The sequence below is a fragment of the Saccopteryx leptura genome, chromosome 1 (genome assembly GCF_036850995.1).
Source record: "Saccopteryx leptura isolate mSacLep1 chromosome 1, mSacLep1_pri_phased_curated, whole genome shotgun sequence".
Lineage (NCBI taxonomy): Eukaryota > Metazoa > Chordata > Mammalia > Chiroptera > Emballonuridae > Saccopteryx > Saccopteryx leptura.
The window spans coordinates 41,613,655-41,640,563 of NC_089503.1; the positions used below are offsets into that span (position 1 = coordinate 41,613,655).

General features: G+C 40.4%; 1 protein-coding gene across 2 annotated transcripts in view; it reads left to right on the plus strand.

Moving 5' to 3' along the window:
- Window positions 1-25,658, plus strand: part of HPS5 (HPS5 biogenesis of lysosomal organelles complex 2 subunit 2) — a 46,787-nt gene extending 21,129 nt beyond the window's left edge. Inside the window, exons 10-23 of one of the 2 annotated variants that reach the window (XR_010748954.1) lie at window positions 2,053-2,231; window positions 3,159-3,317; window positions 5,083-5,269; window positions 5,942-6,065; window positions 7,549-7,698; window positions 8,580-8,657; window positions 8,935-9,512; window positions 14,518-14,638; window positions 14,826-14,981; window positions 15,662-15,781; window positions 16,937-17,050; window positions 19,318-19,424; window positions 21,342-21,499; window positions 22,286-22,414. Coding sequence is in view for 1 of the 2 variants with exons in the window: in XM_066364825.1 (XP_066220922.1) it covers window positions 2,053-2,231; window positions 3,159-3,317; window positions 5,083-5,269; window positions 5,942-6,065; window positions 7,549-7,698; window positions 8,580-8,657; window positions 8,935-9,512; window positions 14,518-14,638; window positions 14,826-14,981; window positions 15,662-15,781; window positions 16,937-17,050; window positions 19,318-19,424; window positions 22,286-22,556; window positions 25,035-25,095 (2,405 nt within the window). In the remaining variant the exon portion in view is untranslated. Of the gene's footprint in view, window positions 1-2,052; window positions 2,232-3,158; window positions 3,318-5,082; window positions 5,270-5,941; window positions 6,066-7,548; window positions 7,699-8,579; window positions 8,658-8,934; window positions 9,513-14,517; window positions 14,639-14,825; window positions 14,982-15,661; window positions 15,782-16,936; window positions 17,051-19,317; window positions 19,425-21,341; window positions 21,500-22,285; window positions 22,557-25,034 lie in introns of those variants that run through there. The other variant, XM_066364825.1, reaches the window with a different exon arrangement.
- The last annotated feature ends 1,251 nt before the right edge of the window (window positions 25,659-26,909 follow it).

Sequence of the window (26,909 nt, forward strand, 5' to 3'; positions counted from 1 at the left end):
TTTATGTAACTTAAATCTCATACTTGTGAAAGATTGAATTCTTGTAGGAGGATTCTCTTATAGTGTAAAAAGTAGAAAAATAGAACAAGGTGACATTTCTTTTAAACAACATGGGGGGTGTGGAGAGAGGTGGAGGAGAGTATAGGAGGGAAAAATGGTGATGGTTGGAGACTGGACTTAGGGAGATAAGCTGTATAATTTTTGACACCAGTGTCACCAATAAATTCAACAAAGGAAAAAAATAAAATAAACGTTAACATCATAGGTGTTTCACATTGTAAGGTAGTTCACAAGCATACATTTGTGAATTTGTGTTAGTTTTTCATGCCCTTTAAACTTTTAAATAAGGATTGAATGTGTTCCTCCCTCACCCCTTCTACTTATCCTGAATCTGTACTCCTTTTAGAAGTCTTGCTTTAACTCTTATTTTGTGTCTCAATAGTTAGGGTTCAAAAAGTCTTTGTGGGGACAATAGCCATTGTATATGGCTGAGACAGAGAAAATTAATTTCTGTATTCTTTTGGTTAAAACCAGAAATAGAGGAAATCTAGATGTTTTTCAGCATTGCTGTTCAGGGAGTATATCTGACTTTTGGGTCATTTTCTGCTTTGTAAAAACAGAAAAGGAAAGAAGACATCATTTACCAATCTAATCAACATTGATTTCTTGTGGATTGAGTACCCTAAGGGTGTCCCATGAAAATTTAGTGGGTTTTTTTGTTTTATTTTTTTGGACTTTTTAAAATTGACATACACATTGTATAAGTTCAGGATTGTAGAATGTGTTGATTTTATACATTTATATGTTGCAAAAGATTATTACCTTTTGTGGTGAGAACATTTAAGGTCCCAGTCCAGGGGTCAGGAACCTATGGCTCGCGAGGCAGATGTGGCTCTTTCGATGACTGCATCCTGGCTCGCAGACAAATCTTTAATAAAAAAAATAATAACTAAAAATATAAAACATTCTCATGTATTACAATCCATTCATTTCCTACCGCTCATGTTCATGGTTGCGGGTGGCTGGAGCTAATCACAGCTGTCCTCCGGGACACCAAATTTTTATTGAATAATGTGTAACATACATGGGTCGTTGTATGGCTCTCATGGAATTACATTTTAAAATATGTGGCATTCATGGCTCTCTCAGCCAAAAAGGTTCCCGACCCCTGGTCTAGTCTCTTAGATAATTTTGAAGTATATAGCACAGTATTATTGACTGTGATCACAATGCTTTGCATTAGACCTCTAGAATTTATTCATTTCCTAGCTGCATGTGTGTATCCTTTGACCATCATATCTCTATTCTTCTACACCCCCAGTCCCTAGAGACCACGATTCCACTGTTTCTATGAGACTCTTTTTAGTTTCTATGTATAAGTAATATCAAAACCAGTTTCTAAAGCCCATTCATGTTATTCTATATTTAAGTACTTTCATGATCTGTTTTTCCATAAACTGTTTCTTGATTTACATACTATGTTAAAATCCATTCACTGACATTAAATTATAACACTCAGAAATGTTATAGTCTGGTCTCTGATGTAGAATACCCTCTTTTAAAGTCCCAGTTTCATTTCATAGGAAATAGCATTTTAAATCTTTTTATTTTTTTTCAAGGTTTCATTTATTGATTTTAGAGAGAGGAGGGAGAGAAAGGCAGTGGGGGAGGAGTGGGAAGCATGAACTCATAGTTATTGCTTCTCAAATGTGCCTTGACCAAGCAAACCCAGGGTTTTGAACCAGTGATCTCAGCATTCCAGGTCGACATTTGAACCATTGTGCCACGACAGGTCAGGTGAAAATAGCGTTTTAAACATAGGATTTAAGATCAGAGAGAGATGTTTCTTTCTCTGTAACTTTTATTCTGTTTTTTTTTTTAAATAGTGTCTAAAATATGATTTCTTTATTGAAATGTAAATATAAAAAGATGAAATTTAATCAAGCCAAATCTATATAAAAAGTGAATTTATTAGAACAATTTTAACCCTTGAAGAAATGGAAAAGGAGTTTTGGTTAATGTCCTACATGTTCACCCCTATGGTTTTTATAGATATTCAGGATGTGGCTGTCTACAAGAATGAGCTTTTCTGTCTGCACCTGAATGGGAAAATCTCCCATCTTTCCCTCTTATCTGTGGAACGCTGTGTGGAACGCCTGCTCAGGAGAGGCCTGTGGAACCTGGCTGCTCGCACTTGCTGTCTTTTTCAAAATTCTGTCATTGCCAGCAGAGTGAGTTAGAGTGCTTACATGGTCATGTGGGTTGTTAAAAACCATTCTAGGGTGCAGGATTGTGTTACAGAGTTGCTTAGCTTGTTAGCCCTTGCTGTATGACCGACAGATAAAGCAGCAATGAATTCCCAAAGGCAGCATGACATAAATCTAGGGGTGGATGGAGGATAAGAAAAAGAGTGTACTTTTCCAGTTTTAGTATATGTGCTGCCGAAGCGAGCACAAGGGTGTACTTTTCTTTTTTTTCTTTTTTTTTTTTTTTCATTTTTCTGAAGCTGGAAACGGAGAGACAGTCAGACAGACTCCCGCGTGCGCCCGACCGGGATCCTACCTGGCACGCCCACCAGGGGCTACGCTCTGCCCACCAGGGGGCGATGCTCTGCCCATCCTGGGCGTCGCCATGTTGCGACCAGAGCCACTCTAGTGCCTGAGGCAGAGGCCACAGAGCCATCCCCAGCGCCCGGGCCATCTTTGCTCCAATGGAGCCTTGGCTGCGGGAGGGGAAGAGAGAGACAGAGAGGAAAGCACGGCGGAGGGGTGGAGAAGCAAATGGGCGCTTCTCCTGTGTGCCCTGGCCGGGAATCGAACCCGGGTCCTCCACACGCTAGGCCGACGCTCCACCACTGAGCCAAACGGCCAGGGCCAAGGGTGTACTTTTCTATTTTAAAAAAAATCAAGTTTACCCACAAACTTTATTTGAATTTCAGACCTTGTTTTAAGGGGCATGACTGCATACGGTTACTCCTAAATAAATGATTAATTCCTGAGGTGATTCTCATTGTCTTTCACTAGCTGTGAAGCATTTTTAAAGCACTTCTGAGGCTTTATATCTTCTGTTAGACCCCCTTTCAGTGTATTGGCCATTTGAATATAGATTTAGTTACAAAGTAGGCTATTCTATTGGGTTTCTATTTGTCCTTTCATTAGGGAAGAAAATCTTTGACTGTGGATAAGTTGGAGCATTTGAAATCTCAGCTGGACCTCACAACCTATAATGATTTGATTTCTCAACTGGAAGACTTGATCTTAAAATTTGAACCTTTGGATTCAGCTTGTAGCAGTAGAAGAAGCTCTATTTCATCACATGTAGGTATTCTCACTTTTAAAAAGGTTTTTTGATACAGTAATATTTTCTACCTTAGGTTGTACTCATGTCTAGGAGCCCAATGCTTCTCTCCCTTTCCATATGGTAGACTTTTTTGTGAGGGGTCACCAGGGTTCTTTTTTTCAGCTCTTGGACAGCCACATGAAGCCTACATTTAGGTTTGTCTTGGAGCCTTTTTTAATTACATTTTGTTTGCAAATGCACCTTATAGAGCCTCCAGTACAAGTTGTTCCCAATATGTGATTTTAGATTCTTTTTTTTTAAAATTTTGAGTATTTTATTTATTTATTTTTTTAAATTTTTAATGGGATGACATTGATAAATCAGGGTACATATGTTCAGAGAAAACATCTCTAGGTTATTTTGACATTTGATTATGCTGCATTCCCATCACCCAAAGTTCATTTGTCTTCTGTCACCTTCTAACTGGTTTTCTTTGTGCCCCCCTCCCCTTCCCCAACCCCCTCCCTCTCCTCCCCCCGCCCCTGTAACCAACACACTCTTGTCCATGTCTCTGAGTCTCATTTTTATGTCCTACCTATGTATGGAATCATATAGTTCTTAGTTTTTTCTGATTTACTTAATTTCGCTCAGTATAATGTTATCAAGGTCCATCCATGTTGTTGTAAATGATCCAATGTCATCATTTCTTATGGCTGAGTAGTATTCCATAGTATATATGTACCAAAGCTTTTTAATCCACTTGTCCACTAACGGTCACTTGGGTTGTTTCCAGATCTTCGCTATTGTGAATAATGCTGCCATAAACATAGGGGTGCATTTGTTCTTTTCAAACAGTGCTATGGTGTTCTTGGGGTATATTCCTAACAGTGGTATAGCTGGGTCAAAAGGCAGTTCGATTTTTAATTTTTTGAGGAATCTCCATACTGTTTTCCACAGTGACTGCACCAGTCTGCATTCCCACCAGCAGTGCAGGAGGGTTCCCTTTTCTCCACATCCTCGCCAGCACTTATTCTGTGTTGTTTTGTTGATGAACGCCATTCTGGCTGGTGTGAGGTGTTATCTCATTGTGGTTTTAATTTGCATTTCTTTAATGATTAGTGATGTTGAGCATTTTTTCATATGCCTATTGGCCATCTGTATGTCCTCTTTGGAGAATTATCTATTCATTTCTTTTGCCCATTTTTTGATTGGATTGTTTGTCTTCCTGGTATTGAATTTTACAAGTTCTTTATAAATTTTGGTTATTAACCCCTTATCAGACGTATTGTCAAATATGTTCTCCCATTGTGTAGTTTGTCTTTTTATTCTGTTCTTACTGTCTTTAGCTGTGCAAAAGCTTTTTAGTTTGATATAATCCCATTTGTTTATCCTGTCTTTTATTTCACTTGCCCGTGGAGAGAAATCAGCAAATATATTTCCGTGAGAGATGTCAGAGAGCTTACTGCCTATGGTTTCTTCTAAGATGCTTATGGTTTTACAGCTTGTGATTTTAGTTTCTTGATGCTATTTGAGTCTCAGTGCAGCTGAGGATCGTCTCATTCAGTCCCCATTCTCACTGAGGCTTTGTGTAGACAAGCTGCAGAAACAGGGCAGCATGATGCCACTAGCAAATGAGAGTGACCCAGCTGCCAGGAGCCTACACTTTGTTCACCGCTTTGTCGTAATAAACCATAATTGTTATTCTTGACCTGCTTTTACTGTTGATTTTTCTCTTAAAAAGCTGTTTTATGTTCTAAAGGAAAGTTTTACTTTTGATTGTTTTGGAATTCTTTTTATTTTTAGGAAAGTTTCAGCATCTTGGACTGTGGTATTTACCGTATCATTAGCAGTCGAAGAGGCAGTCAGTCAGATGAAGACACATGTTCCCTCCACAGCCAGACCCTCTCAGAAGACGAGAGACTGAAAGAATTCATCGCACATCAAGAAGAGGACCAGCCAGATCAGTGTTGCAGCTCACACGGAAATGAAGGTGATGACTGTCTTTTATTGATTGCAGATGTGAAGCACTTACTTTCTGTGACTCATTTGCCGAGATTATCTCATGCACAGAGTTTTCTCTAAGGTGTTAATAATTTTTATTCTGTTGATGGACTTTCCATCCAGACTTAGAGATCTGCTCACCAGTAGAAGAGTAGATTTGTGTTTAGTTATTTTTCCCCCCCTTATGATTAGGCTCATTGGTAAAGTACCTAGTTTTAATCATGCATCAAAATGCTGGAACGGATAAGGAAGGAAATCATTAACCAAAGGAGAGGGACAGTTTTATTCTGACTAACCAAATTATTTTCCATCAGGAATGAAAAAGTTACTACAGTTTTGGGGCCATTGCCTATACTTCTTGATGTTTGAGCATTCCTGGGACCGAACTGTTGAGAGGAGATTAATAAAGACTCTAAACTTCCTTTTGACTTATGGGGATTCAGGGTTAGTAGGAAAATGAAGGTACATGCCTGAGTGTTTATATGTGGACCATCCCATGCCATCTTGTAAACCTGTGTTCTGCTCATTTGTATCTGGGTCAGTGTGATTTTGGTATTGAATTCTTCATTTCCTTTGGTTTATTTATTTCAGAATTTCTTTAAAGATTAAAGAAACCCCACGTGATTAGACTTTGTTTCTTTCCCCTGATTTCATTCATCAGACAATGTTTCTCATGGTCCAGTGACGTTTGAGACAGATAAGAATGAAACTTTCCTCCCCTTCGGCATTCCATTACCATTTCGCTCTCCATCTCCCCTTGTGTCTCTTCAGGCGGTCAAGGAAAGGTAAACTGATCCGTCTTGGCATTTAATCCCGTTCTGGTTTTACTCCGTGTGTCACCTTTCGTACTTGTGTGCTGAGAATAGAAAGACATTTTAAATAAGAAAAAAGAATGTCTCTGGGTTATTTCTCATATCACGTGTTATAGGGAGCTGTTAACTTCTCATTTCCCTCTTAGGGAATTTAGCTTCCATCTTTGAGTAGCTGGATAACTGAGTTGTTATAGATGTGGGGTTTTTTTGTTTGTTTGTTTTTTTGTATTTTTTTCTTAAGTTGGAAACGGGGAGGCAGTCAGACAGACTCCCGCATGCGCCCAACCGGGATCCACCTGGCATGCCCACCAGGGGCGATGCTCTGCCCATCTGGGGCTTCGCTCTGCCTCAATCAGAGCCATTCTAGCGCCTGAGGCAGAGGCCACAGAGCCATCCTTGGCTGCGGGAGGGGAAGAGAGAGACAGAGAGGAAGGAGAGGGGGAGGGGTGGAGAAGCAGATGGGTGCTTCTCCTGTGTGCCCTGGCCGGGAATCGAACCCGGGACTCCTGCACGCCAGGCCGACGCTCTACCACTGAGCCAACTGGCCAGGGCCTATAGATGTGGTTTTTTAAACTACAGGCAGCAAAAGTTTAAAAATCTGATTTTTTTTTTCTCATCCTTCATAGGAACAGTTTCCATATATCATTAGTCATTTCTTGATTCTTTCGCAGTTTGGGCTCTGAGTTGGAAACTTTAGAAGTCTTTCTAGCAACTGCATGGGACCAGGGTTGTCATTTGAGTTTGAGAGAGAAGACTTTGTACAGTAACTTAACCCTTTGAGTAGTACGAATGTTCATGTACGTCCTCATGCCTCCTAACCATCCACGGTACGATTGTACAAAAATTTTTATTTTAAAAATGTATAAGGCAACATTAAAAAAAGGCAAATGTATGTTCTTCTTATTTCCATAAATTGGTTATCAAACAAACATGATTTGAAGTTAATAAAACTGTAACTGGAACTAATTTCATTTTTTGAAAAACTCACTCCCAGAAGTCAGCAAACATGAAAAAAACTCACTACACAAAGGGTTACTGCTTGTCTGTCTTACTGGGTATACATTTTACTTATTAAGAAAAATATGGTGTGACTAGTTGGCACCTGAGTTTCATGAACAGTTTTGTTAATTCTCTGGCCAGGTTGGGTAGGTGGTCACGTGGCCTCCTTTGCCAAAGCTGTCAGAAATATCACAGACAAACTAGAATTAAAGCACCTTGATTTTAGCACTTACTCAAGGCAGTTTAGTAAATGAAGTGAGTCCTTAAGTAAATTTTATATGGACCTTATGTGAAATATGTACTTGATTAGGGAAATAACTGTAAACAGAGTCTTTTTGTAAAATCCAAGTTGCTTTTCTGGGACTGATAGGAACATAGAGAACTAGATACTGAATTTTCCTTTTTGTCAGTAATGAGATTCATTTTTCATGCTGGTCTTTTGGCATTTGACTTCCAGTGTTTCTAGCTTTGTGCGTAAAACTACTGAGAAAATTGGCACCCTTCATACAAGCCCTGATCTGAAAGTGAGACCAGAACCCTTGGGTGATGAACAGTTATGTGAAGAAGATGTGAGTCTAGTCACCAGCCCAAGCGAGGAAGACACGGAGTAAGCTCTCGCATATAAATCTGTGTAAATGCTAGAAGAGTCATCTGTCAGTTTGGAAAAAGCCATAGGCTGTGTCCTGTTGGAAAAGGCACAGCTATTACCCTGTTTATTGTTGATTGTTTATGTAGCTCATGAAAATTGTGAGTACCACAAATGAAGTACTGGAAACATACTTCTACCCAGGGCAAATCTGTTAAGACAGAGCTTTAATTTACCATCTCTTCCATCTATCTCCTGCACAACCTCCTCCCCTCCAGATCTCTTAAAACTTTTTGGATATTAGAGAAGGAGTATTAAATTAAGGGTACCATGACCAAGGATATAGGCCTTGTACTGGCTCTGCTTCTGAGTAATGTGTGACTTTGGGTAAGTCACTAATATTCTCTGGCCTATAAGATGAGAGCATTCTGTTGATGACTTGCTGTGTACCTCCTTGTGATATGTCAGTGCAGTAGTCCTTGTGGAGGTACAGAGTGAAGTGCCTTGTCCATCTAGTCTGTTCTTGTCTCACAGTTCAGGGGATCTGAGCATTAAAAGTGGACAAGCTCCATACTTATTCAGGAATTGAGAGAGACCCATTGACCTGGTGTATCTGGACAGTCATATGAACTAGAAGGTGTGTTATTCTTAGAATAACTTAGTGAATCCATATATTTATAAAGGAAAACCAGACAGATATTGCAGTGGCATTTAAGACAGCCCTTAGTTGTTTGCCTTTTTTTCTGACTTGAGCTTACTCATCTTAAGGCCATTGACCATTTTGTACATTCATTTGTTTATCTCATGTAACATTAAGTACAATACTTACTCCTTAGTAAGCAATTATAAATTCTTGTCTAAGGAAGCTGTAATCCCCTCTCACTCTTTTCACACCTTTCTAGAGAAAAAAAAGAAGTAACTAGTCAACCTCCAGGAGAAGATGTACTCCAAGAGCTCACAATAGCAACAGCGGAAGCAATGTGAGTATGAATGAGGAAGGTTTATGGTGAATGGGATGACTTTGAGATCATCACTAGTGGTCCTGAGATGATGTGGGGCAGAGGTAGTCTTATTTGGAATTGAGATTAAAGAATTAGTATACAGTTAATGTTCTATGTATCATCATGTTGCCAAGCTAATTGTTAAAGAGTAGAAACAAAATAGATAAGTATATTGTGTTTCTTAGGTTTTTTAGCATGAAAAATTTGTTTTAAAATAACACCTGAAACAAATTTTTTATTTGTCTGTCTTGTATAGGACCAAGCTGGAGGACCCACTGGTTTTATTTGAACCCAAGTCTCTGAGAACGGTTTTACAGGAGTGGCTTCCACAGTTAGAAAAAACATTTGCCATGAAAGATTTTTCAGTCATTTCAGACTCTGGCAACTCATCCATGACATTGAACGGGGATGTGCTATTAATTGAAGAGTCAAAAAATGGAATAGTAGATAAAAATGATGAAAAAGAAGAAAGGGACTCTTTAAGCATTGAAGAAACTGTTGACCAAATGGCACGGGACTCTGTAGATAGTCTGAAGGAGCCCTTGAATGACCTTTTCCGAGTATGTTCTCCATGCAGCATAGCAAATGGTCTCTGGAAGGACCTGGCTGAATTGACAACATTGTGTTTGGAATTGACTGTCCTGAATTCTGAGATTGAAAGCACAAGTGGACATTTGGACCACACTTTGCAACACTGCTATCCTGAGATTCTGGCTTGTCAGTTCCTAAAGAAGTACTTTTTTCTCCTGGACTTGAAGAGAGCAAAGGAGAGTATCAAGCTTAGTTACACTAACAGTCCTTGTGTTTGGGACACTTTTATTGAAGGATTGAAAGGTAATAATCACATCACCTTACCGAAGATAGAAATTGGTTTAGCGTGCCTCGGTATTTTTGACTTTGAAGTACAGTGTGTCCGTAAAGTCATGGTGCACTTTTGACCGGTCATAGGAAAGCAGCAAAAGACAATAGAAATGTGAAATTGCATCAAATAAAAGGAAAAGTCTCCCAGTTTCATACCTATTCAGTGCAGTTCGATGTGGGCTCACGCACATATTTTTTAGGGCTCCTTAGGTAGCTATCCTGTATAGCCTCTACAGACTCATCACTGACTGATGGCCTACCAGAACGGGGTTTCTCCACCAAACTGCCAGTTTCCTTCAACTGCTTATCCCACTGAGTAATGTTATTCCTATGTGGTGGCGCTTCTTTATAAACGCGCCAATATTCACGTTGCACTTTGGTCACGGATTCGAATTCAGCGAGCCACAAAACACACTGAACTTTCCTTTGAACCATCTACATCTCGACTGGCATGGCCGTGAGCTGCTCCGCTGTATACACGGCGTTATGTCATCATAACAGAAACTGGGAGGGTTTCCCTTTTATTTGGTGCAGATTTCACATTTCTATCATTTTTTGTTCTATCGTTTCCTGTGACCGGTCAAAAGTGCACCATGACTTGACGGACACACTGTATAAGAAGTAAGTAGAAAATCGCCTCAGTTCTCTGGTCAACTTTCATTCTGTTTTCCACTTCATTTAATTTTTATTTATTTATTTAGTATTTTTCTGAAGTGAGAAGCGGGGAGGCAGAGAGACAGACTCCTGCATGCACCTGACTGGGATCCACCTGGCATGCCCACTAGAGGGTGATGCTCTGCCCATCTAGGCTATTGCTCCACTGCAACCGGAGCCATTCTAGCACCTGAGGCAGAGGCCATGGAGCCATCCTCAGCGTCCTGGCAACTCTGCTCCAATGGAGCCTTGACTGCGGGAGGGGAAGAGAGAGAGAGAGAGAAGGGAGAGGGGGAAGGGTAGAGAAACAGTTGGGCGCTTCTCCTGTGTGTCCTGACTGGGAGTCGAACCCAGGACTTCCACATGCTGGGCCAACACTCTACCACTGAGCCAACCGGCCAGGGTTTAATTTAATTTTTAATGGTTTTTCAAATATTGGTTTAATTTGCAGCTGTATTTTATTAGTTTTCTTTCTCTCAGTCATATTCAGAAAATGACATAGCAATGTTGAAGTTGGGTTAAAGTAAGACTTATAAATGCAGATATATCTAAAAATGAGAAAATTCCTGTAACCTACTAATACTGAAATAATTTTGACCATTTATTGAGTACTTATTGTATGCCGCATATTTTGCTAAACTCTTTACAGGCATTGTTTCATTTTATCCTTACAACAGACTTCTGAGTAGATGATGTTATTCTATTTGATAGGTGAGGAAGCTAAGGCACAGGGAGATTATACTAGTTAAGTAAGCTAACCTGCTGAAATAAGTATCTTATGAAATAGTAACTCAGATTTATAGAATTTATTTCTTGCTCATATACTACTAGTTCAAGATATGTTTCAGGTCAGTGGGTAGCACTCTTCCATGTGGCAATTCAGAGTTCCGAGTTCTGTTTTTTAAAAAATGTTTATTGATTGATTTTAGGGAGAGAGAGAGAAACATCGATTTGTTGTTGCATTTATTTATGCATTCATTGGTTGATTCTTATATGTGCCCTGCCTGGGGTTTGAACTTGCAACCTTGTCATATTGGGACAACTCTAACAACCTGAGCTACCAGGGCAGGGCTCCTTCCATTTTTGTTTTGAGTCTCATCCTCCTTTAGGTTTGTGATTATTGTTGGGTTGTTATGTCCCTGGAAAAGCATGTGGAAGGGGCAAACACGCTCTCTTACGGGCCTGGCCTGGTAGTGGCTTACATCTCTTCTGTCATGCTGCATTGGTAAGAATTCTGTCACATGGCCCCATTTAACTGCAAAGGAGACTAATGTAATCTAACCAGGTGTCCAGAAGAGAGAGAATGGATGCAAGCGTGGAAAGCTTGCATATCTGCCTCAGAGATTTTGGTTGACAGCCAGTAATCTCTACTTCACACTTGATTGAAGGTCACACTATTTGTTGTCCTTATATAAAACCAGCTCTCATACCCTAGAAACCATGCATGCCCTTTTTAGTGCATAGGCCCAGGTTTTGGAAGAGGTGAATTTTCTTCAACCTTCTGCTTGAATAAAAGATGCCATATGTCTAATAATTGATTTAGCTTTTAAGCACACTTTTTATTCATTACCAAAAGTGAATAGTTACAAGTTGAGATACATATCTGTATTACTGACTTAAAGATCTTTTTATTTTCTAGAAAATGGATCTGTAGTTATGGTTCTGCTTCAGCTGATATTTAACAGTTAAAAGTGTAAGAAATGATTTTAGTTTCTTTTTCTGATTTTGAGGTAGACTGTCTTTTATGTGAAATAAGAAAAATTACTTATCTTCAAATAGATTAAGATGTTTGACATTACTACTTAGTGTTGCCATGTATATCCCTGTTATGTGATCATGCCCAACCCTGGTCACAGGAAAAGAACAGAAAAGAGTCTCAATCAGCCTGATTGATTGTTAAGTTATTACCAGAGCTGTCTAAAGTAGGCGTGATGTGTAGTTTGGGATGATACACTGGTTGCTTGAATTTAGGGTTAAGTTTGGCTTAGCTTTCACCCAATCATAAAGTTTCCTTCACTTCTCAAGCTTTAAATGATGGTTTTCTCCTTGAATTTCTTTAAGTGCTTACTGCCTGATGCAATCATATAGCAAATAATAAAACTGGAAAGACCCTGGCTGGTTGCTCAGTGGATAGAATGTCGGCCTGGCATATGGACGTCCCAGGTTTGATTCCCGGTCAGGGCAGACAGGAGAGGTGACTATGTGTTTCTCCACACCATTCTGTCCCTCTTTTTTCCCCTCTTCCTTTCCCGCACCTGGTGGTTCGATTGGTTCAAACATGGTCCCGAGCTCTAAGGATTTCTCCGCTGCAGCGCATCAGTTTCAGGTGCTCAGTAGCCTGGTACTCGAGCATTGGCCCCAGATGGGCTTGCCAGGTGGATCCTGGTTGGAGCGCACATGGGAATCCGTCTATTTTTCTTCCCCTCAGCTAAAAAACCCCCCAAAACAACAAAACACTGGGAAGAAATGTTATCTTTAAAAATAGATATATAAGAAATTGAAAGTTGGCGATTCAGAAATGGTAGGTTGAGTAGGCCCCCACCCTTAAAATAATGCTGTAATTATGAGAAACAGCTTCCCCCCCCCCCCCCCAATAGGAAGGGTGAGGGATGAGAAGCATCAACTCATAATTGCATCATTTTAGTTGTTCATTGATTGCTTCTCATATGTGCCTTGACTGGGGGCTGGGGGTTCAAGCTGAGCCAGTAATCTCTTGCTCAAGCCAGTGACCTTGGGATCATGTTGATTATTGTGCACTGAAGCTGGTGACTTTGGCATTTAGAATCTGGGAACCTCAGCATTCCAGATTGATGCTCTATCCACTGCACTACCACTGGTCAGATGAAAAACAGCTTTTTTTTTTTTTAATTTTTTTATTTTTCTAAGGTGAGAAGCGGGGAGGCAGTCAGACTCCTGCATGCGCCTCGCCTGACCGGGATCTACCCGGCAAGCCCACCAGGGGGCGATGCTCTGCCCATCTGAGCCCTTTCTCCGATGCGACCAGAGCCATTCTAGTGCCTTGAGTTGGAGGCCATGAAGCCATCCTCAGTGCCCCGGCCAACTTTGCCTTGTTTGGCCAATGGAGCCTTGTTTGCGGGAGTGGAAGAGAGAGACAGAGAAAAAGGAGAGGAGGAAGGGTGGAGAAGCAGATGGGTGCTTTTCCTGTGTGCTCTGGCCGGAAATCGAACTCAGGACTTATTTACACACACCGGGCCGATGTTCTACCACTGAGCCAACGGCCCAGAGCTGAAAACAGCTTTTTAACTACAGTAGTTTTAACTAGATCATCATTCACTTTATTTATCACGCTTAGCTTTAAATGACCTGGCTATTCCCAAAAGTCAAGTCTTCCTTCAGAGAAAGATGATTTGCTATAACTGTTTTTAAAAAAATAGGTAAAAACACCCCTGTGAATTAATTTCAATAAATTTGATAAATTTATTTTGTTCTAAAAGTAGGGGCATTGGTTCTAGAAAAAAAACTGAGGAATTTGACATTGATAATAGATATATAGCTAATTTTTTGTACTAACTTTATCTATATCTACATCTATATATATCTATATAAATTCCTCATTTTTTCCCCTAAGATCAGTACCGCTACTCCATCTTTTGGAACTATTCATCTATCTATCTATCTATCTATCTATCTATCTATCTATAACTGTCTATATCTGTTTTTCAAGGATAGTAGATATATACAGTATATCAGTTGTTACTTTGTCTTGTTTAAAACTTTAAATATGCCCGGTCTTCCAATTTGATTCTAAGTTTCTTTTTTTTATTTTTCTGAAGCTGGAAATGGGGAGAGACAGTCAGACAGACTCCCGCATGCGCCCGACCGGGATCCACCCAGTACGCCCACCAGGGGCGATGCTCTGCCCCTCCGGGGCATCGCTCTGCTGCGACCAGAGCCACTCTAGCGCCCGGGGCAGAGGCCAAGGAGCCATCCCCAGTGCCTGGGCCATCTTTGCTCCAATGGAGCCTCGGCTGCGGGAGGGGAAGAGAGAGTCAGAGAGGAAGGAGGGGAGGGGGTGGAGAAGCAAATGGGTGCTTCTCCTATGTGCCCTGGCCGGGAATCGAACCCGGGTCCCCCACACGCCAGGCCGACGCTCTACCGCTGAGCCAACCGGCCAGGGCCTGATTCTAAGTTTCTTAAAAGTAGAGGTTGTATGTTGTTCTTTTTTTGTCTTGCCTACAATGCTTAACAGGCATTGGGCCTTGCCCTGGTAGGTGCATGAGTAACAGTTGTTGAATGAAGGTGTTCATGAATTGAATATTTACAGCTATGAAGTGAAGGAAAAAGGGTATGCTTTATCTTTCAGAAATGGCAAGTTCCAATCCTACCTATATAGAGATGGAAGAAGGAGATCTACCAGCAAGATTAAAGTTACTGGATGACTCGGTCCCTTTTGACAGCCCTTTGTTGATTGCTTATGCTACTCAGTAAGTTGTCATATATGTTGTTTATATGAACTAAATAAAGCATGTACATTTGTTTGGCCTTTAAAGTTTTATTCAATTACATGTTGGTCAGCTTCTTGTTAGTATATTTACTTTGATTTCTAATAAGTACTTAGAAAATGTAACCAAATTATATCATTTTACTAATATGTTTTGTTTTAAAATGTAGATTGTATGAGAAGTTTGGGGAATCTGCCCTTCGATCCTTAATCAAGTTTTACCCATCTATTTTGCCTTCGGATGTCATGCAGCTTTGTCACCATCATCCTGCTCAGTTTTTGGCTTATTTAGACAGCCTGGTGAAATCAAGGCCTGAAGATCAACGGTGAGAAAGCGAGAATATTTGCAAACTCTTCTTTCTTCTGATAGGGTATTACTTCTCTTGTGTAAGCATTTTTACTATCAATTGCCACAGAATTGAGGCATCTACTGTGGAAGAGGAGGCTTTTGGCAGTTGTGTACATTCTTTCAGGGTTCACAATACACACCATAAATGTGCACATGTCACACTTCTTCCTTCCTCCATTTCTTTCTCTTAGGGATTCTCAGATCATAGTAAAGTCATAGACAGATAAGCTTCCTTGTTGTCTCTGCCGATGGCTACCATTTTTAGTGATGATAGCCCAGTGTTTTGTGGGTGGATCTCAGTTCCAGCTATTTGCCTCTTTTTAAATGAGACCTTATTTTCCATCTCCACATGGCCTCTGGTTATTGAGACTGGTCATTCTTCCTACACTGCACACACCCCTCCCCCCCCATCGATTCACATTTGCTTTTATTTCTCTTCTCTTTGACCCTTTGGTATTTTCCTTATTATCTTGGATCTCAACTTTTTGTTTAAAAGGCTGTTAGAATTTCATTAGCTTTTCTAGACAAATTGTAGCAGAAGGGTTTTCAAGCTATTTCATTCACTGTATTGATCCCTCAGTAACGTTTTCACATCCCCACATTTTATGTTTCCTTTCTCAGCGTGAAGATTGACTTTTCTCCCCTACTTTCTCTTAGGCCATCCTTCCTTGAGTCCCTTCTACAACCAGAGTCTTTAAGATTGGATTGGCTGCTTTTGGCAGTGTCCCATGATGCCCCCCCAAGCACAAGCATTATGGATGATGAAGGAAACCCCAGGTATAGAAGTCCTCTCTCTGAGCTCTGTGCTCTTTTGGAATGGAACTGGTTTGTTCACATATAGCATTCTGGGCTTCAGGAACAGCTGTGGGAGAGACTGAGCCAAGTCATGTTAGTAATGAGCTTGCGTGTACTTCTTAGTGGTTCTGAACATTTTTTGAGTTATAGCTCCTGTAAGAACCTGATGATTTCTCTTAGAAAAATGTATATCCATGCAAAATTTTGCACATAATTTCCTAAAATTGAACTGGCCCCCCTTAAGCTCTTTTATGGACTCACATTAAGAGCCCTTGATAATTAAACCAGTTTTAAAAGGGAAAAAATTGTATGTGTGTGTTTTTTCCTAGAAATTTCTAGACATAACCTGATTTAGGGTTAAAAAAAAAAATAGAATTCAGCCCTGGCCAGTTTGCTCAATGGTAGAGTGTTGACCTGGTGTGTGGAAGTCCTGGGTTGAATTCTTGGTCAGGGCACAGAGAAGAATCGACTATCTGCTTCTCATCCCCCTCCTCCTCCACGTCCTCCCTCCCCCTCCCTCTCTCTATTTCTCTCTCTCTCTCTCTCTCTCAGCCTATGGCTTGATTGATTTGAGTGTATCGCCCTGGGTACTGAGGATGGCTCCGTAGAGCCTCTGCCTCAGGGGCTAAAAATAGCTTGGTTGTGAGCATAGACCTCAGACAGGGTTGCTGAGTGTATCCTGGTTGGGGCGTATGCGAGAGTCTGCCTCTCTATCTCCCTTCCACTCACTTAAAAAAAATCATTGAAAATATACACTGATACTTATAATGGATCAGGAATGATTCCTGTGGTTTCCTCCAAGAGAAACTTTAAAAGCCCCCAAATGCCTATCTTACCTGCCTAGACAAATGACCTGGAAGGAAATACAGTGGTTGTCTTTGAGTGATGGAATTAGGCTTCTTTTTCTTGTTTTTGATTACTTAAAATGTCTAATTTTTAAAAATAAAATAAGTATTATATTTGTTATAGGAGAATTACCTCGTTTTCTAATTTTTCAAAAGCCTAGTAGAAATGTTTGAAAAAAGATACTAATCATGGAACAAATATAATTAAACTCTGCTCTTACCTATTACATGACCAACAAGCATTTTATAGAGTTTATTTTCTATCTAATCTATAGAGTTTTTTATTTCACAGACCTCATTCACACTTATTATCTTGGGGTTATGGTCAGCTGATCCTTCATCTAATTAAACTACCTGCAGATTTTACAACCAAAGAGAAAATGACTGACATCTGCAGATCTCATGGGTAAGAGAATTTTCTTAGAAGCTGAAGTAAATCATTTCAGTGAATAACTTTGTTGTTAAGTCCTAAATTGATTTTTATCATTTGCTACTTCTCCACTATGGGAAAGTATCTTTATTTTAAGTGATAGTAAACAAATTTTTTCTTTTAAATTTTGTGCATATGTTTTTTTTTGTGTGTGAAGAGACTGGCCCTTGCCAATTCTTCTTTCTCCCCTTCTGCTTAGTTGCTAACCCCAGGCATGCAGGTATTTCATTAAGCACCAGACTGTGATTTGAATTATAATTGCTTTGGGATGTCGAGTAGGGAGGAATCAAAATAAGCACAATAGAATTGTTGGTGAAGGACTTGGGGAGGAGGTGAGACTCTAGAGCAGGGGTTGGGAACCTATAGCTTGTGAGCCAGATGTGGCTCTTTTGATGGCTGCATCTGGCTCGCAGACAGATCTTTAATAAAAAAAATAATAACATTGGCCCTGCCGGTTGACTCAGTGGTAGAGCGTCGGCCTGGCATGCAGCAGTCCCGGGTTTGATTCCTGGCCAGGGCACACAGGAGAAGTGCCCATCTGCTTCTCCACCCCTCCCCCTCTCCTTCCTCTCTGTCTCTCTCTTCCCCTCCCACAGCCAAGGCTCCATTGGAGCAAAGTTGGCCTGGGCGCTGATGATGGCTCTGTGGCCTCTGCCTCAGGTGCTAGAATGGCTCTGATTGCGGCAGAGCAACGCCCCAGATGGGCAGAGCATCGCCCCCTGGTGGGCATGTGGGTGGATCCCAGTCGGGTGCATGTGGGAGTCTGACTGCCTCCCTGTTTCCAACTTCAGAAAAATACAAAAAAAATAATAATAAATAAATAAAATAGTAATAATAACATTAAAAATATAAAACATTCTCATGTATTCCAATCCATTCATTTCCTACTGCTCATGTTCATGGTTGCGGGTGGCTGGAGCTGTCCTCCGGGACACCAAATTTTTATTGGATAATGCGTAATGTACATGGGTCATTGTATGGCTCTGACAGAATTACATTTTAAAATATGTGGCGTTCATGGCTCTCTCAGCCAAAAAGGTTCCCTATCCCTGCTCTAGAGGTAAGCCCTGAAGGATGGATAGGATTTGTCTTTAAAAGGAGCCAGGAGGAGGGCTGGTAGTTGAAAGAAGCTACAGGAATAAGGGCATGAAAAACTGACAGTGCTTTTTATTCATTCCACACATTAGTCATTATTTTTTGCCCGGTTATGTTATCTTATGGCTCCACTTGGATTATAATCTTTTGGAGATGGGGATCTGTTTCTTCCTGATCCCTCATAATGGCAGGTACTTGCTACAAGTTTGTTCATTGATAATGAGGGATAAGATTAGCCAGGTGGTGGGTGATGAGATCATGGAGCACCCTGCAAGCTGGTCAGAAGAATTTAGTCATCAGTGGAGACACTTTAGACATTTTGGTATGAAAATGACATAAAAATGGAGCTTTTTGGAGATCATCTTTTGTGTCATACATGGAAACAATTGGAGACAGGAAGGCCAGCTAGGAAGCTGTTGCAGTAATTTATTTTAAAAAAATTTTTATTGATTGACCATATAAAGAGAAAGGGAGAGAGAGAGAAACATCGATTTGTTCCATTTATTTTTGCATTCATTGTCTGATTCTTGTATGTGCCCTGACTGGGGGTTGAACCCACAACCAATAGAGCATATTGGAACAATGCTAACCATTACTGAGCTACTCAGCAAGGGTTCTTTTATTCTTGACTGAATTGGTGATTAGTAGGGCAGCAAAAGGACCACATCCAAGGGACATTTCAAAGGAAAATGCAGTGGGACTTACAATACTGGATATAGCAAATGAAAGGGGGAAGAGTCAAGGAGAACTTTCATATTTGGGGAAGAAATATGCTAATTTGTGTTGAATTTTAAAGTTTATAAAGTGTATAAGCTTATATATATCATAATTGGTGCTTGGTCTCAAATGTCAGTATTTATCATTAGCTTTTTTTTTTTTCTTAAACACTCCAGATCAGGGCTGTCTAATAGAACTTTCTGTGATAATGGAAATATTCTACTGCACTGTCCAACATGTGCTATTAGCCACAGGTAACCACTGAGTGCTTGAAGTATGGATTGATCAGCTGAAGAACTGACTTCTAAATTTTATTTGCTTTTATTTAATTTAAATAGTTACATGTACCTAGTATCTACTGTAATGGACAGCACAGCTCCAGCTAAACTCACTGCCTTTTATACCTTTCTTCAACTTTGGTCTCTTTAAAGTTTCTGGCCCGGATATCTTACTCTCTGTTTGGAGCTGGAGAGAAGAAGAGAGGCCTTCACCAACATTGTGTATTTGAATGACATGAGCCTGATGGAAGGGGACAATGGTATGTAAATCCAGTTGGTTACCCTAGGTTGTAGTATTTAATTAATTTTTAAAAAATAATTTTAATTATTTTTATTTATTCATTTTAGAGAAGAGAGATAGATAGAGAAGGGGGGGAGGAGCAGGAAGCATCAACTCCCATATGTGCCTTGACCAGGCAAGCCCAGGGCTTTGAACCAGTGACCTCAGCGTTCCAAGTCGATGCTTGATCCACTGTGCCACCACAGGTCAGGCAGGTTGTAGTATTTTAGAAGTTACTTCAGACCTTTCAATAAAGACATTTGGTGAACATTGAAGTGATCATGTATATAATTCTAGCTTGCTGTCAAATTTGTAGTTATTTTTTTTTATCTTTGCCTAGTAATTACAAAATCATAATTAGAAATAAACTAGACAACTTTTGTATTTAATGAGTGCCTGCCATGTGTTAGGCACTATACTGTGTGCTTTTCTAATTACTGTTTAAGTGAGATAACAAATCCTTGGTAGTTACTATTATTTTTATTGTACAGGAGTTATGACAAAGGCCCAGAGAAAGGATGTATAAGTCCCCAAAATCATACAACTGGTGAGCTGATGTTCAGACCCGTTTGTCTCTAAACCTTGTGCTCAGGTTCTTTTCTCTGTGTTGTACTGATTTTTTCATAGCCAAAAATTAATGATCATTAAGATGAACTTAAAGTGGAGTAGCAGTCAGATTTCCCTAAGCTTTTACAAGTATTTAGATACTTTAAAAAAAATTTTAATTTTTTTTATCAGTCCAACATATATAAAAACGGCAAACAGAAGGCTAAGACTTTGACATCTGAAGTATAAGAGTCCATCAGCACTCAAAGATAGTTTTGGTCTGATTTGTAGTGTGGCTTCATTCATTTCAGTGCACAGATGCCAAGAGCAAGACATCAGGGTTCTTCATGCAGCAGTGTGATCCGCAGTCTTTCTCAGCTTTGCTAGGGTGGGAAAGGGAACACAGAACACAGAGAAGCCAGTTGACTGTCAAGGGTGAACTTCAGATGTTACATCTATAGCAAAAGTGCTGAGATCATCTCTGTTTCAGAAGTGAAAAAGGGCCAGGTGGTTCTATAAGGCTAGAACTGTAGACATAATTACACTTCTGAACAATAACCAAAAAAGTTAAAATATAAATGATTTATATTTTTAAAGTTACGTGATGTTTGTTACAGAAAACAATACAAAATTCAGGAAGGGTATCAAGAGTACTTTTATCTGGGAAGGGAGGGTATTTATGCTTCCTGAAGTTTGTATTGAAAAGTACTCTTGATACTTTGTTAATAAAAATAATAATAGCTGCCTGACCAGGAGGTGGCGCAGTGGATAGAGCATCAGACTGGGATGCGGAGAACCCAGGTTCAAGACCCCCAGGTCGCCAGATTGAGCGCGGGCTCATCTGGCTGAGCAAAAAAAAAAAAAAAAGAGCTCACCAGCTTAGACCCAAGGTCGCTGGCTTGAGCAAGGGGTTACTCAGTCTGCTGAAGGCCCGCAGTCAAGGCACATATGAGAAAGCAATCAATGAACACCTTAAAGTGTCGCAATGAAAAACTGATGATTGATGCTTCTCATCTCTCTCTGTTCCTGTCTGTCTGTCCCTATCTATCCCTCTCTCTGACTCTCTCTCTGTCCCTGAAAAAAAAAAAAAAAAAGAGAAAATAATAATAATAGCTATTTTTGGCATTGGTGTATTTAATGGGCCTTTTTTTGATACTTTTCTCATGAGTCATGATAATTCCTTCAAGTTGTATTGATTGTACTGTCAAATGTATATCTTCTATCTATTGACTTTCTTTTGTTCCCCATCACTCTGTCCTAGCTACTTGCTTAGACTACTGTAACAATCTCATAACTGGTCATCCGGCATCCATTCTGGCTCATTCTTTTTATTTTGTTTGTTTGTTTTCAGAGAGAGAGGAGAGAGAGAGAGAATGGGGGAGTGGGGGAGCAGGAAGTATCACCTCATAGTAGTAGCTTCTCGTATATGCCTTGATTGGGCAAGCCCGGGGTATTGAACCAGCAACCTCAGTGTTCCAGGTCAACACTTTATCTGCTGCTCCACCACAGGTCAGGCAATTCTTCCTTATTCTTTAATCCATTTTACATACAGCCGCTAGAATGGTTCTTTTTAAACAATAACTGGATTATGTAACCCCTTACATTGAGCTCAGAATAAAATCCACATTCTTAAGCTAAATTCAAGGTCTGGCCCTGTCATTTCTACTACTGCCTTTGTGCAGTATTGGCATTTTTTGGAGTTCCTGGAATTCAAGTTCTTTTCTGTGTCTGGACATACTCCATGTTTCCTTTGTCAAATGTAGGCATCTTCACCTTCCTTTCCTGATACTGTACCTCAAGTCTGTGTATATGTGGCCACAGTCACATGCCGTCTGTCTAAGCTTGTCTCATCTTTCAGCTCTCTGCCTAAATGTCACTTCCTTATAGAGCTCTTCTTAGGGTTTCCAGAAAAACCTACGATTCTAATGGTTCCTTAATCTTTTCTTTCATAGCACTTATATAAGTATAGTGGATTTATGTGTTTGTCTAAGTTCTATTTCCTTTACTGTAAGCTCCACAAGACTTCCTCATTGTGTACCCAGTGCCCAGCGTAGAATGAATACGTCCTGGGTAATTACTGAGGGAACCAATAAAAGAACATTGAAGCTAATTTTGTGGCTTCCTCAACAGATGGTCAGAGAATAACTTTGTTAGGGTAATGAGATTATGTTCTCTAATATTTGTACATTTTGCTATTAAATGTTTTCACAAAAAGATTCTGACTGTCTCCTGTATGCAGGCAGAGTGCCAAGAGCAGTCCGAGCCAGCACTTCTATGTTCCGTGTGTTTGTGTAGGTTGGATCCCTGAGACTACGGAGGAGTGGAAGCTTCTCCTACATCTGGTACAGAACAAGAGCGCAAAGCCAGCGTCCCAGAAGTCACCAAATGGGAACTTCAGTGACGGGCCTTCACCTGTCAATGTGGAGAATGTGGCACTGCTATTAGCTAAGGCCATGGGTCCAGATCGGGCCTGGTCGCTGCTACAGGAATGTGGTTTGACCCTTGAGCTGTCAGAGAGGTTTACCAGAACCTGCGACATCCTGAGGATCGCTGAGAAAAGGCAGAGGTAATATCTGTTTGTCATGCCCTCTCCAGGGGGAACTGGGGAATGTGGAACCCCAAGATTTACAGAGGTGGATAAGACTAGAGAGATCATCTATCCCCAGCCCCTCACAACAGATGAGGGGACATAGGATCACTGTTGATGAAGGTGATTAAGGGAAGAGGCTAAGGTAATACTTTGTTCACAAGCCTGAGCAAGGCACTATTTAGATTAATGTGAATAAATACCCAAATCTGAGGTGTACTCGGTTTTTTAAGAATGATACTGGCACCAGATACCTAATTGTCTCAGTTAGGAATTTTTGTTTTTGTTTGTTTTTTTAGTTGTGGTCAAGTACAGGTAATATAAAATTAGCCATCTTAACCCTGTTTAAGTGTTTGGTTCAGTAGTGTTTATCTATCTGCATCATTGTGCAGCCCAATTCCAGAGCTTGTTCATCTTGCAACACTCTCTACCCATTAAACAATAACTCCTCATTTCCCCCCTACCCAGCCCCTGGCAACCGCCGTTCTACTTTGTTTATGATTTTGACTATTTGAAGTACCTCATTTAAGTAGAATCATACAGTATTTGCCTTTTTGTTACAAACTAGAAGTGATCCCTGAAAGTATAGTCTCCTTTGTAATTGGCTTGTTTCACTTAGCATAATGTTCTCAAAGTTTATCCATGTTATAGCATATATCAAAATTTCCTTTTTGAGCTGAATAATATTCTATAATCTGTATGTACTACATTTTGTTTATCTATTCATTGAGCAGTGGACACTTGGGTTGCTTCCACCTTTGGGCTGTTGTAGGTAATGCTACTATGAACATGATTGTACAAATGTCTCTTTTAGACTCTATTTTTTTATTATTTATTTATTTATTTAGTTATCTATCAAGTGAGAGGCAGAGAGACAGACTCCCATGTATGTCCTGATCAGGATCCACCCAGCAACCCCTGTTTGGGGCTGATGATCTGCCCATCTGGGGCGCTGCTCTGTTGCTTGGCAACAGAGCTATTTTTAGCACCTGAGGCAAGGCCTTTAAGCCATCTTCTGCACCCGGGGCCAGAGAGAGAAGAGGGAGGGGTAGGGGTGAAGAAGCAGATGGTTGCTTCTCCTGTGTACCCTGACCGGTAATTGGACCCAGGACTTCCACATGCCGGGCTGACAATCTTTTTTTTTTTTTTTTTTTTTTTTTTTTTACAGAGACAGAGATAGAGAGAAAGAGGGATAGACAGAGACAGACAGACAGGAACGGAGAGATGAGAAGCATCAATTATTAGTTTTTTGTTGCACATTGTGACACCTTAGTTGTTCATTGATTGCTTTCTCATATGTGCCTTGACCGCAGGCCTTCAGCAGACCAAGTAACCCCTTGCTAGAGCTAGCGACCTTGAGTTTAAGCTAGTGAGCTTTTAACTCAAACCAGATGAGCCCGTGCTCAAGCTGGCAACCTCGGGGTCTCAAACCTGGGTCCTCGGCATCCATTCACTGCGCCACCACCTGGTCAGGCTGGGCCGACAGTCTTATCACTGAGCCAACCTGCCAGGACCTAGATACTGCTTTTAATTCTTTTGGGTACTTATAGCCAGAAGTGGAATTGCTAGATCATATGGTAATTTTATTTTTAATTTTTTGGAGGAACTGCTCTGCCATTTTCCATAGAGGCTATACAATTTTTCATTCCCATCAGCAGTGCACAAATGTTCCAGTTTCTCCACATCCTTGACATTAGTTATTTTCTGTATTATTATTATTATTTTTTTTTTCTGAAGTTGGAAACGGGGAGGCAGTCAGACAGACACCCGCATGCGCCCGACCGGGATCCACCCGGCATGCCCACCGGGGGTCGATGCTCCACCCATCTGGGGCGTTGCTCTGTTGCAACCAGGGCCTTTCTAGCACCTGAGGCAGAGGCCATGGAGCCATCCTCAGCGCCCGGGCCAACTTCCAATGGAGCCTTGGCTGTAGGAGGGGAAGAGAGAGACAGAGAGGAAGGAGAGGGGGAGGGGTGGAGAAACAGATGGGTGCTTCTCCTGTGTGCCCTGGCCATATTTTCTGTATTTTTTAAAAATAATATCCTAATGGGTTTTCAGTACTATCTCATGGTTTTTATTTGCATTTCCCTAGTGATTAGTGATGCTGAATATCTTTTTGATATGCTTATAGGCCATTTCTATATTATTTTGGAGAAATAACTATTCAAGTCCTTTTGCTCATATTCAAGTTGCACTATATTTGTGTTGTATGAGTTCTTCATATATCCTGTATATTAAGCCATTAACAAATACATGATTTGCAAATATTTTCTCCTATTCTGTAGGCAGGGTGGGTGCCTTTCATAGGATGCCTTTTCACTCTGTTGATTGTGTCTTTTGATGTGTAGAGTCAGTCAGCTTTTTGACTCTTCCAATTATTTGTGGTTTTTAAAGTTTTTTTTGTGAAGAGTGAACAATGAGAACTAAATTTACCTGTTTTTTTTCTTGGGTTTTCAGAGCCTTGATACAAAGCATGCTTGAGAAATGTGATCGATTTCTCTGGTCTCAGCAGGCCTAGTGGAAGAAGATTCAGCAGGATATTATGACATTTTGAGGAAAATGGAATCATGCTTCTGCATCTTCAGAATGCATTTGTTATGGAAGGAGAGGCAGCCCCTGGAACCCTGCCACCTTCTGGGAGTTCTTGGCCAGTGCCTATAACCTCTGCATTTAGAGCTTATCTGTGGCCTTAGTGTTTCTCGACCACAGTTGAATTTTGAAAGGAACCAGTCCTTGTTTGCCGACACAAAGTGTCCTGGAATCAGAATGTGAGTGTGCACAGCTCTGCGGTCTCATTTTGAACAAGTGTTATTTGTTCCTTGCTTGTGGATTTGAGGAGCCGACCTTTTCCTGTTCTGGTCATGTGAAGACATAATGAAATTGCCAAGAGTTCAATTCTTTTTAATATGTTTTCTGGGACAGTAGAGAAGTTACTGAAGTATGACCTGGTGTAATGGAATGAACACGTAAAAGAAGTGAAACACTGAAGACTCAAACTAGATATTTAAGAAGAGTAGCTCCATGTTTAAATTGAGCTAATTTAAAATCTATTTTTTTTTTTCAGTATTTGACATTTTCTAATCTGAACCTATATACAGCTGATTAATTAATTCCTGGAAATGTTCTCCCTGATCTTTCCTAAATTGAGAGTAGTTCAAAGAAATCATGCACTTTTAGAAATTATATTTTAAAAGTCACAATAAAGGAAGGCTAAGTAGAAATAAAGCCTGAAGCAAGCGCTTGTATTATTTAAACTGATCACCATTTGACAGGCTCTGTACACACGTAGCATGTGATAGTAACAGTAAGTAGAAAATCTGATTCGAGGTTTCATTGAGTACAATATAGACATGATGCTGTGAGCAGTGTTCAGGGATGTATGGGATAGAGTCAGTGTGGAGTAAGCAAAGTGTTGGGTACATTGAATGACGCACTTTTTTTTTCATTCATAACATGCCAGAGATCTGTAGACAGAAACTGCTGTCATACTTCCACATGATGTTCAGGTATGATGTAACCTGATGGGTTAAAGATTAGATCATCAAATGAGAGTTTACAAAACTTAGAAATGTGGGAAACCTAATGATTCTGGTCAGCAATTTGTAGTGTGTGTGTGTGTGTGTGTTTTTCAGTTCTCCATACTAAGCCATTCACCAGCTTGAGTGACCTACAATTCAAATTAGTTCTCACACTATCTACTCGGAGATAGCATCAGATTCTGTTGGTTAAGAGATGTTAAAGAAAAACCTTCACAGCCAGAAGCTTTTATGAAAGAAAAGGTTTATTAAGGCATGTACCGGTCAGAAAAAGGACCAGGCCCTGGACATACAGTCTAAACCACTTGCAGCAGGGCAGGATGAAGATGAGTATTTGTCCACAGTCCTGGAGCTGATGGGACTTTTTCGTCCAGTGGTTTAGGGAAGGAAAATGCAAGCTGTTTTGAAAGAATTTACATTGACTAGAAAAACGGAGGGTGGGAAAGGGTCAAGTGAGGGCAGTTGAGGATAGGTGCATAGTCCTTAAGGAAAAATTGTTTACTACTTCTGAATTGGTTGTGGACAGGAGTCCAGAAGTTCATGCAGAAGCAGGGTGCCGTGGTGCCTGGTGGCCCACTTTTTTTAGATAGCTTCTAGGTAGTGGATTCAAAGTTTCAGTATGCATTCAGGAATGTGGGTAGTCTTTTGCTAGTCTCAGTTTACAGCTGTTAACTGCATAACTCCTGTTGTCTCTTCCCCCACCCTGCAGCCAGCTGTAATTTAATTTGGATATCTGGGGATTTTTCTCTTGTCAGGGCTCAGTTCCACAAGTCTGCCCCCTGCTTCAGACACTCAT